The sequence below is a fragment of the Lepidochelys olivacea genome, assembly GCF_965140295.1.
Source record: "Lepidochelys olivacea isolate rLepOli2 genome assembly, chromosome: 3".
NCBI classification, from domain to species: Eukaryota; Metazoa; Chordata; order Testudines; family Cheloniidae; genus Lepidochelys; species Lepidochelys olivacea.
Genome location: NC_140413.1, coordinates 173,648,509 through 173,668,297, shown reverse-complemented (window position 1 = coordinate 173,668,297; position 19,789 = coordinate 173,648,509). Strand labels below are relative to the sequence as shown.

General features: G+C 38.7%; 1 protein-coding gene across 1 annotated transcript in view; it reads left to right on the top strand.

Annotated features, from left to right (window-relative positions):
* The window catches only part of THADA (THADA armadillo repeat containing), a 288,720-nt gene that overhangs the window by 29,251 nt on the left and 239,680 nt on the right, over positions 1 to 19,789 (top strand). The window contains exons 15-22 of the mRNA XM_084623532.1: positions 344 to 467; positions 2,101 to 2,249; positions 3,654 to 3,867; positions 6,648 to 6,783; positions 7,327 to 7,463; positions 8,712 to 8,870; positions 10,417 to 10,574; positions 16,328 to 16,437. Of these exons, the coding sequence (XP_084479658.1) occupies positions 344 to 467; positions 2,101 to 2,249; positions 3,654 to 3,867; positions 6,648 to 6,783; positions 7,327 to 7,463; positions 8,712 to 8,870; positions 10,417 to 10,574; positions 16,328 to 16,437 (1,187 nt within the window). The remainder of the gene's footprint in view (positions 1 to 343; positions 468 to 2,100; positions 2,250 to 3,653; positions 3,868 to 6,647; positions 6,784 to 7,326; positions 7,464 to 8,711; positions 8,871 to 10,416; positions 10,575 to 16,327; positions 16,438 to 19,789) is intronic.

Genomic DNA, 19,789 nt, shown 5'->3' with positions numbered 1-19,789 from the left:
AGCTGCCTGCCTGGAAGGCTCTTCTCAATTTCACTTTTTAAGCTGGGCAGCTGAGAAACCAAAAATTCCATTTTGGTTTTCCCACAATGGAATTCTTTATGAAATCTTTTCCTGGTTTGGGGCAAAAACACTTTTTGAAAGTGCTTCTGTTGCTGCTTTATTTTTGTTTTATTTTATTTTTGTAGAAAGAGTTTTCCATTTTCTGGCCAGCTCTGATTTTTTGCCCACTGTGTTGGGCGTCATAACTGTGTGGGTGTCATCTTGTCTCTGATTTCTCAATAAATTTTAATTAATGTGCATAGCATGCAAACTGTACTCAGCACATGCCTTTTGTAATCTTCAGGATTTCATTTCATCTATATGTGACAAACTTTTTGAAGCCCTGTTTCCTGGCTCATCCCATCCAACCAGATTTTCTTCATTAACTATTTTGGGATCAATAGCAGAAATATTTTCTGCTCCAGAAGGTGAGGTGTTTGACTTTCATGGTGGGGCATCGGTAGGGTTAAAAAATGGGCTTGCTTACAACAGTGCACTGATTAATTGGGTACTCAATTTTTGTGTCCGTTTTGCAAAAGTTACACTTCAGGTGCAGTTTGCTATATTATTTCTTCTTTAAATAAAATGAAGGTGTCAACAGAATAAGAAAATTCTGGTTTAGGAATGAGTGTAAATTAAGGGATGATAAATGCAGTTTTCAGAAACTATGGGAAATCGAACATACTGCAGTTAAAATACCAAGACCATAAAAACTGTTACATCTGAAAAGACTTAAATGATAGTGGGTTCTCAGAGTACTGCACACTAAAATGGGGAATGTTTTTAAATTAGGTGATTGCTCATGTTCTGTGCTGGTAATGGTTAAAGTGTTGAGACAATTGTTTCTTTCAGTGTCAGGATTATTCGAACATTCTAAAGTATTCATAATAGGAGCCTGTTTGAAGTGTTTATAATTAGTAAATTCTGTGTTTAGATTGTATGAACAACTTAAAAATAAATGGTTTGTAAAAATTATCTAGAAAAAGCTAAGTATTATTTGAGCAAGAGAGCAGAATGACTCATTAAATTCTTGCTACATTTTCCTCTTCCCCAAAACATCTGTATGAATGAATTAATCTTATTTTCCTAAAACACTCTTGTGAACATCAAGTCGTAGTGGGAGGTATTAGAGGCTTTCAGAAATCATAGAGACCAGACTGAAGATATACTAATGAATTCAGGAACTAGACAATATTTTTAGAGGGGACTATATTAAAAATTTAGCTAATCTTATGATCTTATATGTAGGAGTAAAAGTGTGCTTTTCAAAATAGTGTTCACTTTAGAGTCTGTTGCTTCATTCCTGTTAATCCCAAGTAGTCAGTCATGGATAGTCAGCCCCAAATATCATCTTGTTTTTTTTAAGAAAAAATATTTGTAATTTTTTTAAATTTTTAATTTTATTTTTTAGCTTTTATGGTTTTGAGCTTTTAGAGTTCAATGTGGTCACATTTTCAGTCTTTTTTTCAAAGTCATAACAGCTAGAGGTTTTCATTTAAAAAAGAAATTTGATTTTCTCACCTAATTACATGTAGAGCTTTAAGGAAAGCTAACTTGGCGAGAGTTGGCAAGTCTGAGCTTTGAGAATATTAGAATTTGTTTTTAATGTGGTAAGTACCTTTTGTACTCTCTAGGGCTTACTTTCTAGATTACAAATATATTTTTTTAAACAACACAAATTGATTTGTAGGCAGTGATAGGAAAACTCTGCATGTTGAAATAATGCATTAGTCTGTTTAGCTCTAACACAGTCTTAGAACTTGTCTTCATTGTGGGATGGTGCACATTAATGTGTTGAGCATTAATCGATCCATGTAGATCCTGCTGGCTCATATTAAATGTTTAACTAGGGAACATTGAATGCCCACCAGCAGGGTCTACATAGCCCAATTAATGCTCAACAAATTCGTGTGCGTTAGAAATCAAACTCCCATAGCGTGCATTATCCGACTATGTAGACAAGCCCTTAGAGTTTGCAGTAGTTCCATTAAATAAAAGTGGAATACAAATTCTTGTTGTGTGATAACAAAGCATAATGGCAACATCGGTTTCTTTGAACAGGTCAGACGCAAGCAGTCTTTCAGTTGGCTCAAGAAATTGATTCTACCCGTGTTCAAACTCTAATCCAGTGTTTTGCCAGCACTTTTGAGGAAGTAAAAGTTTTAGCATTTGAACTTCTTATGAAACTACATGATATGTTAGATTTACAGGTATGACACAATTTTAGTTTAAAGATACGGATTCCCTAAAAATCATACTTCCCATTTTAATTGTTTTATCAAGAACACAGACCGCATATCAAATGGAGAAGATCAAAATGCGATGGTCATTTTCACAGTAGCATGTGGTTTTGGTCTGATATCCTTTTTTTGCTTCATTGGTTGGGAGAGTAGGAGTAAAATGTAGTTGGGAAGGGAAAGGAACCTTAAGGAAATGACTTGCGGCCGCATGACCTTGTACTGTGATTGTATCATATCTCATAAATTAAGAAGGGGTCAGTCCAAGTCACTACTTTTGAAAGTATTAGAGATATGCGTGGTTCAATAGGTGCCAGTTTTCAATCTCCAGCATGTTTGAGACACTGTGTTGTTGAAGGGGCTGTTTTCTTGAAGAGGCATAAAATCCGAGGACCAAACCAGGTCATTGAAGATCCTGTGGCGCGCGCTGATTAGAATGGGGTTAGTGACCCAGGTGTTTGGGCAAAGTTCCAAGTTGTGTGGTTATATGCTGTGTATCTAAATTCCCCCATTAATATCAGTTGAATAAAGGTACTTTCTGCTTTTAAATATTGTGTTGCTATGTGTTGTTAAGCTGCTTCTGCCTTGACCCCTGGGGTGTTTCAGTTTAGTGGTGAATGACGTGAACACAGTATGTGCTTTGCACTAAAGAGTGAAAAGTATTGCCTGTCCGTGCCTTCTATTCTCCTCTGCTGTGCCTGCCTTTTGAAGGATATTGTTGAGGCATTTGACTTGCTACTGTTGTACCTTAGAACATTCAGTTCTTGGTCTCTCTTCCTTACACTGGTTCTTTGTGGCTGGTTTTAAATTTATTTTTCAAGCTGCTGCCTTTATTGTCTGCAAATTGTCCCCTTAATTAATCAGATTCTGGTTTATTTAATTCTTGCCATTTGTTACCCTGAAAAAGCTTGATTTGGAATGTATAAGCAAATCAGTGGGCAGCTGCTCTTTGTTTTTTATTGTTTTTGTGTGTGTGCTGCACAGTATATGTTGTGCTCTTTTATAATAATCTGCATAGGGCTTTTTCTGTATAAAGTCTGTTACCAGTTAAAATGCAGAAGAACATGTTTTGTTTTCATAATGTTTTGAAGTGTCTGAGCACTACTTTATATATGAAGAGTCTTATTTTCAATAGATCTGTAGGTATGCATTTGCTAAATGTTAGCAAATGTGCTTGTGCAAATCCCTGTCTTGACATACTTAGTTATAAGGTAGTTGGTATACAAAACAGATAGCTGAGAGAAAATGCACTCCAGTGAAGTCACTGAAAATCAAACCCCAAAGGGTTTGAATTAAAATATTAGCACCGTTGATATGCAAACTCAAGAAAAATGTATATTGAAAATTACTGAACCTGTATTTTTTTTTTAATTTCAGGATTCTGAAAATCTACATCTCTTATTTCAAGCAGCCATGGATCTTAGCATAAGTACTAAACCCTATGACTGTGTTACTGCCTCCTATTTGCTGAACTTTTTAATACATCATAAAGGGCTACTGAATGTCTGCTTAAAATATCAACAGGTTGCACATACATTTCAGATAAATGAGGATATGTCTGCAAGCACCATGGAAAAGAACACTTTAGCTGGTTAGTTCTGAGGAATAGAAACTTTTTGGATTTGTTTGTTTAGAAGCCTCCATCTTATTTTCTTGCTGGCTATTGTTATGGGCATTCCGGAAAGAAGAAATGTACCTAAACTTTCTATGAAATTAGGTTAGATTTAAGCAGTATACTTAGTATAAATAGAACAGTTTGAGAGCTGATAGCCCTTGCAGATCAACTCAGGGATGGCAACCTGCCCTAACCCCTACCCCAGCCATGTACTGTAGGACAGAAAACTGGCCCCGCCCTCCTGCACTAGATGTAGCCCTATAATGCTCCACTGCCTATGCCTTATTCATACTGAAAGCTTGGGCTTTCTTGTTGACAAACTGCTCTCAGCCCCTCATAGTCTTTTTAAGTACTAAGATTGGGAAGTCATAAATGCTGTAGAACCTCCTAATGTCTCAGGCCAAATTTTTAAACCTGGTATCTCAAAAGCCCCTTAAGTAATGGTTTGACTCCTAAAGTAAGTGCCCTGATTTTTTTTCAGTGGTGCCAAGCACCAGAAGCTCCTGTTGAAGTCCTGCTGAATTCCTAATGGCCTGTGGTTGGCCCTGTAACTATAAAAGACAGGTACAAAACAAGGGCCTGATCTTTTTCTTGCTCTGTGCCTCACAATTTTTCTTACCCATCTTTTTAACTTGGAGCAGGGGTGTTAGACTCATTCTCTGGAGAGGGCTCAATTCCATTTGCATATGGGCTTGGGTTAAAATTTCAGAAGATGTTGACCCCACACCGTATTCCACACTGACACCAATGAGCAGTTTGCACAGAGGTCAATGGTAGAGTATATCCTTTATGCAGTAAATAAGCTTTTATTTATTTACTCGGTACTTTATCATTGCTTTCTGCATTGCTCAGTGTGAAAATATGTGTACTTTTTGGCCTCACTGCTATTTCTGCTGTTTTTTTTTCTCTTTCTTTTCATGGTCTCTTCTGCTGTTTTTCCTTTGTTTTCTTTCCTGCAGCAACTCTTAATTGCCTCCCCATGATCTGTGTCAGCTTAAATCTCAACCTCTTCAGCACTCCACTGCTAAAATAAGCAACAAAACAATATTTACATTTAAAATGCCTTTAGGCTTTAGAGTTAACACTCCCCCCCCCCGCCCCCCAAGTAATTAGGCAGGGGAGTTTACTCCTCGGAATCATTGTTTCAAGTGATCTGCAACCTCAGACACACAGCACTGTGTTGGGTACATTCTATTCACATTTGGAAGGTTTTAATTGCAGCTATTAGGACTAGAAATTTTTTTAAACAAAAGCTTAGATTTTGCACGGTGAGCCTACATATGTTGTGTGGGCCCCACAAATGCATTCTGTAGGCTGGATCCAGCCAGAAACCCTATCCATCTGTCTGTCGTAGATTCTGAAGTATCTGTGTACCTCAGTCTTTTAAAGTATTTTTGACACCTGTGATTTAGGGCTTGTCTACACTACCAAGTTTTGTGGATAAAACTTATGTTGACACCCAAAAGTCGACAAAACAAAAATCGCCAAAGGGTGTTCACGCTTGCTCCCTCTGTTGACAGGCCATGTCCACACTGGGGACACCGTCATTGACAGAGTGAGCAATGCACCGTGGGTACGTATCCCCCAGCGCAGTGTTGCGGGAAGGAAGAGCCGATCGCTGCGCATCTTGGGATTCTCTCCCAGTTCTCCCACAGCCCCCTCAGCTGCCGAGAGCAGCAGCATGAGGAGCTCTGTGAGCTCTCCGTGCTGAGGAATGGCAAAGCAGCACAGCCGTCTGCCCCTCTCCCCCTGCAGCAGCAATCTGCCAGCTGCTGTGTTCCTGGTGCCAGGCAGAACAGGAGCATTGCAATGATTTGCTCTTTGTCCGTTCCCCACACGGAGCAGCACACCGATACTTCCCGGAGCTTTGAAAGGGGAGGGGCGCATGCCTGCAGGGCAGCGGAGATCAAAACTCTGAGCAGAGCAATCAGGGCAGGCATTGTGGGATTCTGGCGGAAGCCAGTTCTGTTGACAAAACAATCAGCAGTGTCTACACTGGCTCTTTGTCGACAATAAAGGGAGGGGAAAAGACAAAAGTCTCTCAGGGGGTGGAAGTTTTTTGTCTCCAAAACTGGGCATTTTTCGCTACAAAAGTCCCATTGTAGTGTGTACACTCTTGCTGTTTTGTCTCCAAAAGGAAGTTTTTGGCAACAAAACTTGGTAGTGTAGACAAAGCCTCTATGTAGATACCTTTGTCCTAAAGTATGGAGAGGGGTGATGATGCTCTCCAGTACAGTGTTTTGGGCCAACCTGGTGGTTGTCTTTCAGCGCCACCCCAATATAAATGTTGTAGTAAGGATGGGAAAGGGGCTGAGTAGAACTGAAAATCACTTGTCTTACGTGCCGGAATAAGGATTTATGTGGTTGATTGGAGGCATCCAAGTTTGAACGTTCTGCCAAAGAGGTTGTTATTTAACTAACCCTTCTTTAAGGGCAAATTCTGCCTTCTAATATGTGTATGTTCCTTCCATTGACTTCAATGTGAGCTGTGTGATTGTGTCTGAAGATAGTGTTTGATCATTAGTCTTTACAGACAATAGTCAACTCAGGCTAAGCTTGCAAATTGACAGCTTATTGTTGGACACTGAGTGAATGAAAAATGTGGATATTGTGTGGGGAGAAAAACTTGAAGGACAGTGACAAGTTTAAAGAGAACAATTACTGTGCATTTTACATTAATTGTCTTGCTGGCAAACTTAATCTGTATATGTATTTAAAACCATTTTCCTTTTCTGTGTAATGCTTTTTTATTCCAGTAATCAAATATTTGTTAGCAAACCTCGAGCGAGAAATATTCCAAGCTGAGAAGTCTCTGCTGCAAGCAGCAGCTTCATTCCCAATGTACGGGAGAGTACATTGTATAACTGGAGCTTTGCAGCAGTTACCTTTAAAGTAAGTAAAACATACTGCTGTGTGTAGTGATAAATCAGTACTGAAGTCAATTCAGCCATTCACAAGAACATGAAAGAATACCATCTAATTCACAATAAGATCAGCAGTGTATAATCCTAATGCAGTGGTTCTCAAACTTTTGTACCCCTTTCACATAGCAAGCTTCTTGGTGTGACCCCTCCCCCCGCACTTATAAATTAAAAACACTTTTTTATATATTTAACACCATTATAAATGCTGGAGGCAAAGCGGGGTCTGGGGTGGGGGCTGACAGCTCGTGACCCCCCATGTAATAACCTTGCGACCCCCTAGGGGGTCCTGACCCCCAGTTTGAGAACCCCTGCCCTAATGCCTGGATTCTTTACTGTTTAGGTTTTTTTTTTTTTTTTTTTAATAGGAGCGGACTTCATAATTTTGATTTATGGAACGTCTTATTTAAAATTAATTGTATAATAAAGTGCAGATGTTAATTTTTATTTCAATTATTTCTTGAAGTTTTGAATATATAATTACTTTAAATTCCTTGTTTGTATTTTCTTAAAGTAACTTGACCTTGATGACTGAATGGAGGCAGATGGTTGCAAAGCTTATTTTAATGTCATACAGACTTTCGTCTGTAGTATCTCCCATTGTCCAGAGTTCATCACCAGAGGGCCTTATTCCAATGGATACTGATTCGGGTAAATGAAATCCATTTTAGCAATAATTGAGGTTGCTAGAGTTTTATTTAACATAATTTGAATGCTTGTAAGTCCAAAGTTATGAATGGTTACAAACAGTTTTTAATCAAATGTCTGCAATATATTTGTAATTGACAAAAAGTACTTGAAAAAAATTGTACATTAGCATTTAAAATCCTCCTAGGAAGACACAGTATGTATTGGGACTGGTCCTACTAGACTACTCTGTCAGACTCTTTCAGCACGTACCTGCAGTCTACCCATTTTGAGCTCCCCTTATCCTTACCCCTAACCCTAGTGACCAGCATCCTGATTCAACTTTCCCACTAGCTACCATCCTTCTGAGTCCCACAGAGACAAGTGAAGGCAGTAAGTTTGTTACCACTTTAAGGGAGGCTGAGTTAGGACATAAATCCATTCCCCAGATGCCAGCAGTCGCATACCCCTGCCAGATATACAGAGCTATCGGTGGAAGCTTTGAGTTAGCATCTGCCTTTGCACATGGCCCCACAAAACTAATACTGGTCCTGGTAGGGAACTCTAAGCAATATAGACTGTAAAGTCTGGGCCAAATGTTGCTGAATTTATGTATGTGAAATACTCCTGTTGTCATCAGCCAGGTTACTTTTTTGCAGTGCTTAATTTGTGCCAGGGCTGAGTCCTGATACTTCTAGGAATGACAATTCATAGCCCCGGCAACTCTGGGCTTGCTGTACTAGTTATGAATGAACTTATTACTTGAGCCCCCGCATCTCTTTCATTACAAATTGTGCACTGCTTTGAGTAAGGTGAGCAGCACTACCTGCGTTCAATTTTTGTTCAAGTTGAGTTTAGTTATACATGTTTGATATTGTAAGATAACAGTAAACAGTAACTTCTTTTGTTTTAAAAGTTCTTAGATATGTACTAGACTTTTTCTTTTGAGTTGTTTTATTTTAAAATATCAGAATCTTAAACCATTAGCTAACTTGGATAAAGGACTTATTTTCTCACACTCTAGTGAGAAAGCATTAGTTTGAAGCATAAATATGACAAAGTGAGTAGAAGGAAGACTGTTTTCTTAACAAAGACAGAACTGATGATTAGGGAGGTATTAGCTTTTTATTACTAACCAGCTGTTTTCTAGTAATGTACCTAAAAAGGGTGTGTGTTTGTGTGGGGGCGGAGGGGAGGAGGGGTGGGGTTGTGAATGACAAATGTCAAAATGATGAATTATTAGCTTAAATATTCTCCTATTTTAAAACTTAGAAACTGCAGGTCGTTTGCAGATGATCCTGCATGAAATACAGCCACGAGATACAAATGATTATTTCACTGAAGCAAAAATATTGAAAGAACACCACAGAGTAGACTTTGAAAAACTGACTGACAACAAACCAGTTGAAAATGTTTGCCCAGAAATTAGAGGTAATTCAGAAGCTGCTTTTTAAAATTAAATCAGGATATTTTCCACAGAACAAGCAATTTTCTGTGGATGATCCAAGTTAGAAGTTATTTGGTATGTATAACATTTCACTTTTAACAATAAATATGTCAGAAGCTAGTTTATTTGTGGGCATGCTTTTAAAGGTTAATTCACTGTATTTCTAGAAGATTGTGGTTAATTATCTCTCTCTGGCTACAAGTGAAGATGAGTCGTTTGCTGTTGGCCTAGTATCTATTGCCCTGTCTACACTGGCCAGATAATCTTTAACACTTTTATATCAAGATAGGTTTTAAACACAGTTTTTGCTTTGGTCCTAGTGTAGTTTCCCTGCCCAGCATACATGAGGCCGGTAGGGAATTTATTAATGTAATAAAGCCCTTCTCATGAACTGACACAATAAAGATCCTCTGCTTTGAAGATTCCATTATTAAAGTAATAGGGGATGTTGTGTAATTACAATAGACCCAGCCCCAGTGGGTTAAACTTTTGTTTTTCATACTTTTTTAAGTCTTTGTTCGAGGTGATACATAATAATCCCTAAAATATAAAAAAGTTATATTTTACAAAATTTTTAAAGTTAAAAACCTAAAAGGTCCAACTGTCTTGACTCATTTATTTTCATTAGTTTAAAATAATTATGGATGAACTGTGCTTTTTTATTTCATGGAAACAGTACTGTAAATATAGTGACAGGTTTCAGAGTATCAGCCATGTTAGTCTGTATTCGCAAAAAGAAATGAAGTACTTGTGGCACCTTAGAGACTAACAAATATATTTGAGCATAAGTTTTCGTGAGCTACAGCTCGGATGCTCCGATGAAGTGAGCTGTAGCTCACGAAAGCTTATGCTCAAATACATTTGTTAGTCTCTAAAATGCCACAAGTACTCCTTTTCTTTTTGTAAATATAGTGTTTTGGACTCCCTTTTTATTGTAGTTCATATGATGGACACTAGATGGGGCTGTTGAGTTATAAACATTTATGCTTATGAAAGATTTCAGAAAACTTTGAATCTAGCTTAAAAACAAATAAGATGTGGTGAATGATAAATTTCTGACTGGTATTGAAGCTTAATTCCAAAACAGAGTAAAACCTACATTTACTTTTCATCCTGAAGTTGTAGTTATATGTGTTTCAAAGTAGCAGCTGTATTAGTCTGTATCCGCAAAAAGAAAAGGAGGACTTGTGGCACCTTAGAGACTAACAAATTTATTTTGTTAGCCTCTAAGGTGCCACAAGTCCTCCTTTTCTTTTTAGTTATATGTGTGGTTTTATTGTCAATAGAATGGCTTCATTGACCAAAACAAAGGACTTGTACCCTTTAAAATATCACACTGATTTTTTGGTCAAATTGTATGCCAAGTGCAAGAGTGTAGTATAGGAATCTCAAGAGTGGAAAATTTTGTTCATATTAAAATGATTTTTGTAAGAAGGTTAAACTTAGGAGCACTAATGATGAAACAAATTTATATTAAAATGTATTTAACTGAGCTATGTGATATTGCACATATTTTATTTCATTTTTAAGGTAAAGAAAGGCAAATATGTGATGTAACAGCTCAAATGGTACTGGTATGTTGCTGGAGAAGTATGAAGGAGATATCCTTGCTTTTAGGGATGCTGTGTAAACTTCTGCCTTTACGGACTGTATCTGAATCTTCTGATGGGTTAATAACAGTAGAACAGGTATGAAAAGTACTTTCTACTATAAAATCTTGCATTTCTGGACGAGGTTTCTAACATTTCTGGAGAGGGAAAAAAAAGGATATATGGAAAAGTTACATTCACTATCTTGTTCTTTATTTTACATTGTTTATTTTTCAATAAATTGGCATGCAAAAGTAATCTAAACTGTAGTTGTAACATACGAGAAAAAATAGAGTAACAAGTTATTAAATTGTACACAATTGCTGGAATTAATATTCTGCAAACAAACTCATGAGATGTTTGTTCTTGTTCAGTCGTTTTAGGGCCTTTACCAGGTATAGGCTGCAGCCATTGACATTCTGTCCAGTGGCGGGGTGGGGTTGCACGCTAATTTGGAAATATGTCTTTCACTGTATTTTAATGAATGAAGGCTCAATGGAATGTCTTTGCTTCCATTTTGAAACATGGAAGTCCAGACTTAAGTTGAAAATGTTCTTTTCTTGGACTTCATACTCGGTAATTTTGGGGGGAGAATTATGTTGATTGTTTCTGAATATCATGTTCTCCATAATATGGTTGATTAAAATTATGGGCATTTTGTGGGTTGGTCCCTCTTTCAACCCTCCCCCCCACCATTTTTAAATTGAAAGACCACAAAAACTAGCACACTGCCTGGGAATGTTCAAGAGGCTTGAGTTCAGTGTTTACTACAAATTAGGTTACCACAAGTATTTTATTTGGGAATATTTTGAATTTATTAGATTTCTGTTTTTAATTGATGATCTTTTTCCTTTCCATATGGTTTCAACAAAACCAGTTGCCAACATGGGAAACTGAAATATGCAGCACATACTTGATGTTTAATCTTTTTCAACTGAAAATAAATATTTAGTTTTTCCTAAGGTGTTAGCACATTCTAGAACAAAATAAATAACGGTATAGTATGCTGATGATCTGATTTCTTATGCTGTCTTGTGTGCAGTGCCTTGGAAATAATGCGAGTATTTTTTTATTCACACATTGTCTGTAGCTCATATGTTTGCATCTGGTTAGCAGCTGTACTTGTCCTGTTGCAAAGCTCTGGAGTTTAGATGAGAGAACAGCAATATGTCTCCACTGTTATGTTTCTTAATCTGTTCCAAGTCAAACAGGAATTGGTGTCTTGGAGTTCGTCAGCTCTGGAGTTGGCACCCCGATCTTCACTTGGAAATTCAGCTACAATTAGTGCTTGCTTCATTAGTATCTGTCAGGGTATTTAGACACATAACTCTGGTTTTCATAGGTGACTCTGCTTTCATGCCATATATAAACCAACATGTCTACATTTTTTTTTAAAAGAGTAATAAACTGACTTTTCAGTCAAATAGTTGAATAGTGGAATCTTCATTTCCCTAGGATTAGCAGGAAAATACATGTAGACTGATTGACTATATGCAGTATATAAAATTGTGTCTTTTAGCTAGAAAAATGAAACTGCTTTTTTAGTCTAAAAAAAATAAAGTTGTATAGTGCCATAGTAGTATTTGGGAATTTTAACTTCAGAACTAGTATTATCCTAATTAATAGGATTTTCTTCATGAAAATATCAAACCGCTGAAATCCTTTAGTGGATATTCTGTTTGTGTGCATTTTTAGTGCAATAATGTTTGACTTAATTACGTAATCTGTATAAACAACAGAAGAAAACATAACTCGAAGCTCTTTTTTGTGTAGCAGCACCAGATTGTGGCTTTAAACCACTGCCATCACTGATCCAAAGTAAATGAAAATATTCCTGCTGACTTTTATAGGTTTTGGAGGTTTTATAGGTTTTGCTGCAGTAGACACCCCAATGAGGAAATCTCACTCAGCATTCTCCCTGGTGCACTGGGGCAATGGGTGCTGTAGTAGCAGCTCCATTGTGCTTGGCATACACTTCTCCCCACATTGGGCCCAAAGCTGCTGGTTCATGCGGAGCAGGGATGATTAATGCTCCTGCAGCCACATGAACCTGGAGCAATGATACCTGCTCTTCCCTGTCTGGTTGTGGCTTGCTCTGCACTGTGGTACAAAGGGAAGGGGAAGTTTCCTTGCTCTGTCTGCCCCCATATTGAACTTCCGCTGCTTCTTAAACTGTATTTATTTCCTACATGCTAGTTGAAGAATTAAAAAGCTCTCTTCATATTAAAGAAAATATGTGTCTTTCAACAATATAAAATACAAATTAGCTTTTTCACTTGTTTTCATGGAAGATGCTGTGTGTGTTAATTTGTAAATGGATCTTAATATCCATTTCTAGTAAGTTTTTTATATTACTTGATACCAAGTTCACTCCGTCTTTTACCTGGTACATGGAAGTCCATTTAAAGACTCATGAAAGAGAATTTAATAGCATTGCTCTAAGCCGGGTGTGTAGGACATGCAGCTGATGGACAAACGACCTTGTACAGCACTACCAATCCTTTTCAGTTCTGATCTGTAATATTCCTTTTTTTCCAGTCCTGGGCCTTTCTTGAGTTTAGACTGCTAGTTGTGTTGGATTGTACCAAATGATGTGGGTGGTTTTGTGATGTGGAGAAATAGCAGTGGCAAACTATGATGAGATCAGATTCCTCTCTTACGCAGGTCAGGACTTGAACTTGGAAAGTGGTGCTTGATGTAAGTACTAAAAGTACTCAGCACTTCAGTTGCTTAGCTTTTCAGTTTCTGTATGAAGAGGATTGGACTTTCACAGCCAGACCATAGGTCAGGGGAGGCCAACCTGTGGCTCCGGAGCCACATGCGGCTCTTCAGAAGTGAATATGCGGCTCGTTGTACAGGCACCGACTCCGGGGCTGGAGCTACAGCTGCCAAACTTTCCGATGTGCCGGGGGGGGCTCACTGGCTCTGCCACAGGCCCTACCCCCACTCACCCTTTCCCACCCCCTCCTCTGAGTCTGCCATGCCCTCGCTCCTCTCTCCCCTCCTCCCGAGCTTCCTGCACACCACGAAACAGGTGATCGGGAGGTGTGGGGAGGGAGGGGGAAGCACTGATTGGCGGGGCTGCCAGTGCGAGGGAGGTGCGGGGAGTGGCTGGGGGGCTGCTGACGTATTACTGTGGCTCTTTGGCAATGTACCTTGGTAAATTCTGGCACCTTCTCAGGCTCAGGTTGGCCACCCCTGCCATAGGTCATGTGGGAGTCACATCCTTGGGTGAGCAACGGTCATTGGCAACCAGTTGTGGCTCTCCTGTGTAAGAGCATCTGCCACTGGCTAATTCCCTGAGCTTTTTTCAGGAGTTCTTTTTCAAGAGCTCGCTGACTGAGTGTCTGTCTATAAAGGGACAGTGTCAGGGAGAGGGAGCTCTTGACTGATCCATTCTCTGCAGCTGGCAGTTAGGGATAATGCTCTCTTTCTTCTATTCATTATTAACCCAGCTTCATTAGAGTAAGAAGTTAGATTCACATGGCATTCATGCAAGGCCCAGTGGCTGCTTCATACTGTGGCTGTCCTTGTCGCTATGGCTTTGGTCAGGGCTGGGAATGAAATGATCCTTGAAAGTTTAGGAAGTGTTAGGGTGCTCTGGATTGGAGAATCAAAAGGTGAGGAGGCTGACAGCCTGGAGTGGCTGTGGTCTTAATCCTCCTTTCCTCTGCTGCCAGAACAGGTTGCTTTTGGGACATATCTTCAGGGTCCATAAAATTGTCATCACTTGGCCAAAAAAAGGTAATTTTTGTCTTTGTGCTCCTTGGTGTTTACCATTCACCAAATTAAATTGAAATACTAAGGCTTTAATTTTGCATTTTTTTACTACTGGACTAGTGACTTCAATAGAATTCTGCTAGTAAGTACTGGTGGATTTTTTATTATATATATATATATATTTTAAAAAGTCAGTATCTGTATCTAGATAGCAGTGTTGCCAACTCTTTCAGTCTTTTCATGAGTCTCTGAATGTTTGGTATTAAAATCCTAGAACATGCAGTCAAGTTTCTAGTCCTCATGGCTGTAGAGAAAATCTTGAAAATGTGAACCCTACAGGTTGAAAAGCTAGAAAGCAAAGAAAAAGCACTCCAAGTGTATTTTTAAAATATCTTGATTTTTTTGGGGGGCTTGATTTATGACTTTTCAACACTTGGGATTTCCACTGCTGTGTGTGTGTAAAACATTTGAGAAGGGGAGAGATTTACACTTGCCTCTGCTTGTAAAGCTAAAATCTTACATGTGCACTAAGATGATATTTGGATTAAAATCCGCACCAGGAGATAATCTAGCTCAAATATCTGCAAGTATTGATGCTCTTTTCTTCCTGTATCTTGATATATGGATTTCATAATACATGATGAAAAAAATTTAGATTTCCTTTGACTGTAAAAGGGGAAATGTCTTTTTCCTGTTCTGTGCCAATTTTTGCTTCACCAGCATTTGGATAACATGCATTACGAAGCAGTAGGGTGGAAAAATATATGCACCTGGCTTAGGTCTTGTGATAGTATCCTCTACAGTTTATAAACTGTGTTACTTTTAGTTGTCTCTCAAAATGAGTGGGCATAATTTTGTCCCTGAGTTTTATTTGAGCCACTTGTCAGGTTGAACTTTTGTGAATCTGCACTAAAAATGTATAATCTTAGATTTGTTACATGATTCATTTCAGAGTAACAGCCGTGTTAGTCTGTATTCGCAAAAAGAAAAGGAGGACTTGTGGCACCTTAGAGACTAACCAATTTATTAGAGCATAAGCTTTCGTGAGCTACAGCTCACTTCCTCAGATGCATATCTTCCACGATATGCATCTGAGGAAGTGAGCTGTAGCTCACGAAAGCTTATGCTCTAATAAATTGGTTAGTCTCTAAGGTGCCACAAGTCCTCCTTTTCTTTTTACATGATTCAGTTATCCATTTTTTGTGTGTCTTCAGTATATCGTCATCATGGAAACTTACGGAGAATAATAGGTAGTATTTTTTTTTTGCAGAATTAAATCCTGGCATTTCTAAAGATGTACTGATGCTTACCCACTTGATTTATTAATAGAATTGTCGGACATGATGTCAGTGGCATTTATTCTCTTAAGACAACATTTTCGTATATTTCACATTTTAACTGTAGTTCTTGTTATACTAAGCAATTAAATGGACAGTGGAGACTCTTTTACAATCTGTGGTCAGTAGAACCCTTTTAGAAGCTTGAAAAATAAAGCATATTTTCTTACTAAATACAAAACTTGCTATTTGGCAAGCTGTTTTTCTTTTTCTGTGAACAAAGCTACCTAATTTAAGAAGTAATGTGTTTGGAAAGATATGAGATGTAAGGGGCCAGCTGCTTAAAATATTATAGGAATCCTTTCCCCTTGACAAATACCCTTCTAAATATTTATTTCCATTCATGTTCTTCAGTGGACATTTTGCCTCTGCCCTTTGCTAACATCCTGAGTAAAACAGCAAAAGAGAATCTTGTTTGTAGCTCAGGAAATCAGTGTCTCACATAGGTCACTACAGTCTTCTATAATTTGTCCTACAGGACAGTTAATGACACTGCACTGTTGAGTACAAGAATTGAGTCTAGCATGTTTTGTGCTAGTTTTCTTATGTTTAAAGTAAAATGCCTTTTACCTCTTGCGTTTTAGTTTGTATTTTCCTTTTATTCGTTGGTCACTATCTGTGACCATTTTAACCTGAGGAAATATTGTTGTGTCTCAAATGAGAGATGTAGAGGAATAAGGTGGTATGGACATTGTTGGGGAACACTTGTTTGAAATTTCAGTATTTTGTGTAAATAAATGTACTAGTTGTATCAACTCAAATCATGACTTGCATTTTTTGTTTAAAATTTTCTAGGTTAAAGATATAGGAGACTACTTTAAACACCATCTTTTGCAGTCCAGGCATAGAGGGGCATTTGAATTAGCTTACACTGGCTTTGTGATGCTCACTGAAATACTTTCCAGGTAAAACCCACATCTTCCTTATTTAAAAAAAAAATATGTAACAGTTTTACAAACTATGGGCCTTGATTCTGCAACTGACTGTGCAAACAGCTCCTTGCACCTTGGTAGAGCTCCATTGAGTCCAGTGAGGATTTATATGGCCACAGGTGTCCACTGTTTGGAATTAGTTGCATGATATATGACTGTATGGACTGTTTTATTTTAGTTGTATCTAGGCACTCGAATTGGAATGGTAAGAGTTAAATGGCTAGTTCTTAAAAGAAAAACAAAACAAACAACTCTCACCCTTTTCTTAATTTCTGTAGTGCTACCTACTGAAAAATTAATAGGAGCACATGGGAAAATTGGAGTTCAACCCATGGATCCTGCAGTTTTTTAAATCTGAGAATGAGTGGTAAACTTGCTATATTCAACAAGCGGCTTTATATTTTCGTGGAAATTCTCATTACTTTTCATTGGATAAACTGCGTATTCTGACATTTGGAAAATTACCCGAAAATGATTTTTCTTTGTAATTTTATTTTTATACTTTCCTATGAGAACTAAAATTATTAAACTGAACTGCCTTTGTGTCTAGGTAAGGGTGAACTTTCCATTAAGTGCTTAGAGAATAATTTCACAAAATGGGTACTGAAGTGCTTGCAATACTGCTTTGAGACGTAGGGAAGGGGGTAAATAGGGACAGTATTAAGTTTTTAATGAGACAAACCAAAATGCAAAATCTCCCTTAATGGCTGTGCTTTTCTGAGCTGCTGATCTGACAAAAGCCTAAAAAATTTGTTTATACTTACTGTATTAAATCCTGTCCCTCTTGAAGTGAAAGGGAGTTTTGCCATTGACTTCACTGGAGTCAGGAGTTCTTCCCTTGATTTCAGCAAAGGATCTAATTATGATGCTGATTCACAAGAGGAGCTGCTATTTACTTTCTTATATAACCGTTTGTATTAGATCTGTACCAATTTTAGCTGTGGCGGGGAGTGGTGGGGGATTTTTTCAGAAAGGAGACTAGTGTAGGCTCAGCCATTGGATGCTGAGGTAGCAGTTCATGGGACCTGCTAAGATGGCTGAAACTCAGGTTTTTCAACAGCATGAAGAGTGTCAACCTACTTGTAGTAATGTGGTTAGTTTTTTCTGCTTATAAGAGAATTGGCACCATTATGCCACCTTTGAGATACAAACCAGGTGATTTAAAGGTAACCAAATTTGATATATAGAGAAAACAATATGTTCAAATAGTTTAGTCTGTGAACGAACTAAATCCAGATTCAGCGTAGATACCTGTAAAACAAGATAAGAGACTAATCACTGTGGGACACTGAGGCCTCTGGGGCACTTTGGTGTCTCAGCAGGAGACCAATCTTTTATGGAATTCTCTTTTTGAAGATTATTATGAGCTAAGGTACAGGCAGGCCTCTGACACATCAGACAAATCTCCATGGTCTGTCTAAAGGTGTCCCTGTGATATAGCCAGCCTTAAACTTTGAATACTAATCCTCATGCAACCTTCCAGCTACATTCTTAGTTCAGAAAATATAAAGCCACCTTTTATTTTTGTTCTTCTGTGTTAAACAACATCTCATCTATATTATTCCATCAGCTAAGTAAATCCCATCTGGATGGTAATAGGCCTGCATGTTCGTACTTGATGTTTCTTATGATGTGCCAGGTTGGGATACAACGAATTTTCTGCTTTCTGTTGGGTAACAGCTGCTACTTATTAAACCTATGGGAATAGATACTATCAATATTTACTATTACATCCAAGTTGTTATAAGTCTTCAGAATGAAATATGAGGCCTGGAACAACCTTTCTTTTTTAACTGAAATTAATTAATTACTTCTGATATCCTCTTTTGCAAGTGTATGGAGTAATCAAATGCCTTCTCTTTCCTAGCTAAATTTGTAACTTTAATTGTTCTTCAAACGAAGCTAACAGTAAAATCAAATTACTGTCCTTATCTTGAACTACAGGTATGCTAAAGAGGAAACATTCTAAACGATTGCTGAACAAATAACTGAAATGCTAAATGCCATGTAGTTGTAGCCATGTCGGTCCCAGGATATTAGAGAGGAAAAGGTGGGTGAGGTAATATCTTTTTATTGGACCAACTTCTGTTGGTGAGAGAGATAAGCTTTCAGGCAGACCTGAAGAAGAGCTCTGTGTGGCTTTAAAGCTTGTCTCTCTCGCCAATGGAAGTTGGTCCAATAAAAGATATGACCTCGCCCACATTGTCTCTCTGAAATGTTAAACAGAGTCAGCATTTGTCTGAATTTTAATGATAAATTATTTGAAATTTCTTCAGATATAAAGGGAGTTCAGTATTAAACAGTTATACAATGAAACAAATACAAATAGTAGATCTGTATTGAGAAGATATCTTGTGTGTTGAATATAAGGGGAGATTTGCATAATTTGATTGATGAGTTCACAGCCATCACCATCACACCTTTCTTTTTTAAGGGCCTTTCCTGCTCCTGTGAAATTCAAGGGGGATTTGCCATGTGCTATTATTTTTATAATGCCAGGACTTTGTTAGGTGAATTTGAAAGGTAAAAAGACACAGACTATGCTCCAGAATATATATGGTAATAATAAACTTTAATAGTAATTCAGGAGTGGGCAAACTACGGCCCGGGAGCCACATCCGGCCCTCCAGCCTGTTTAATCTGGCCCTCGAGCTCCCACTGGGGAGCAGGGTGTGGGGCTTGCCCTACTCCCTCACTCCAGCTGGGGAGCAGGGTTGGAGGCCGCTCTAAACGCTCATGCCGAGGCTCCTGGAAGCAGCAGCATGTCCTCCCTCCGGCTCCTATGTTTAGGGGTAGCCAGGGGGCTCCGTGCGCTGCTCCTGCCCCAAGCTCCACCCCCACAGCTCCCATAGACTGGGAACTGTGGCTAATGGGAGCTGCAGGGGTGGTGCCTGTGGTCAGAGCAGTGTGCAGAGCTGCCTGGCTGCACCTCCGCGTAGGAGCCGGAGGGAGACATGCCGCTGCTTCCAAGAGCTGCTTGAGATAAGCGCCGCCCGGAGCCTGCACCCCTGACTCCCTCCCATGCCCCAATCTCCTGCCCCAGCCTGGAGCCCCCTCCCGCACCCTGAACTCCTCATTTCTGGCCCAACCCCAGAGCCCTCATCCCTCCTGCACCCCAACCCCAATTTCGTAAGCATTCATGGCCCATCATACAATTTCCATACCCAGATGTGGCCGGCAGGCCAAAAAGTTGGGCAAATTGTAGGGGATGGGATGAAACAAAAGGCGATTAATGAGGGATGTGTAGTGTGCATCTTTTTAGTTCCACTTTTTTCCTAATGCCTTATGTACTGTTAAACTGGGAGGTACTAATGACTGGATGAAT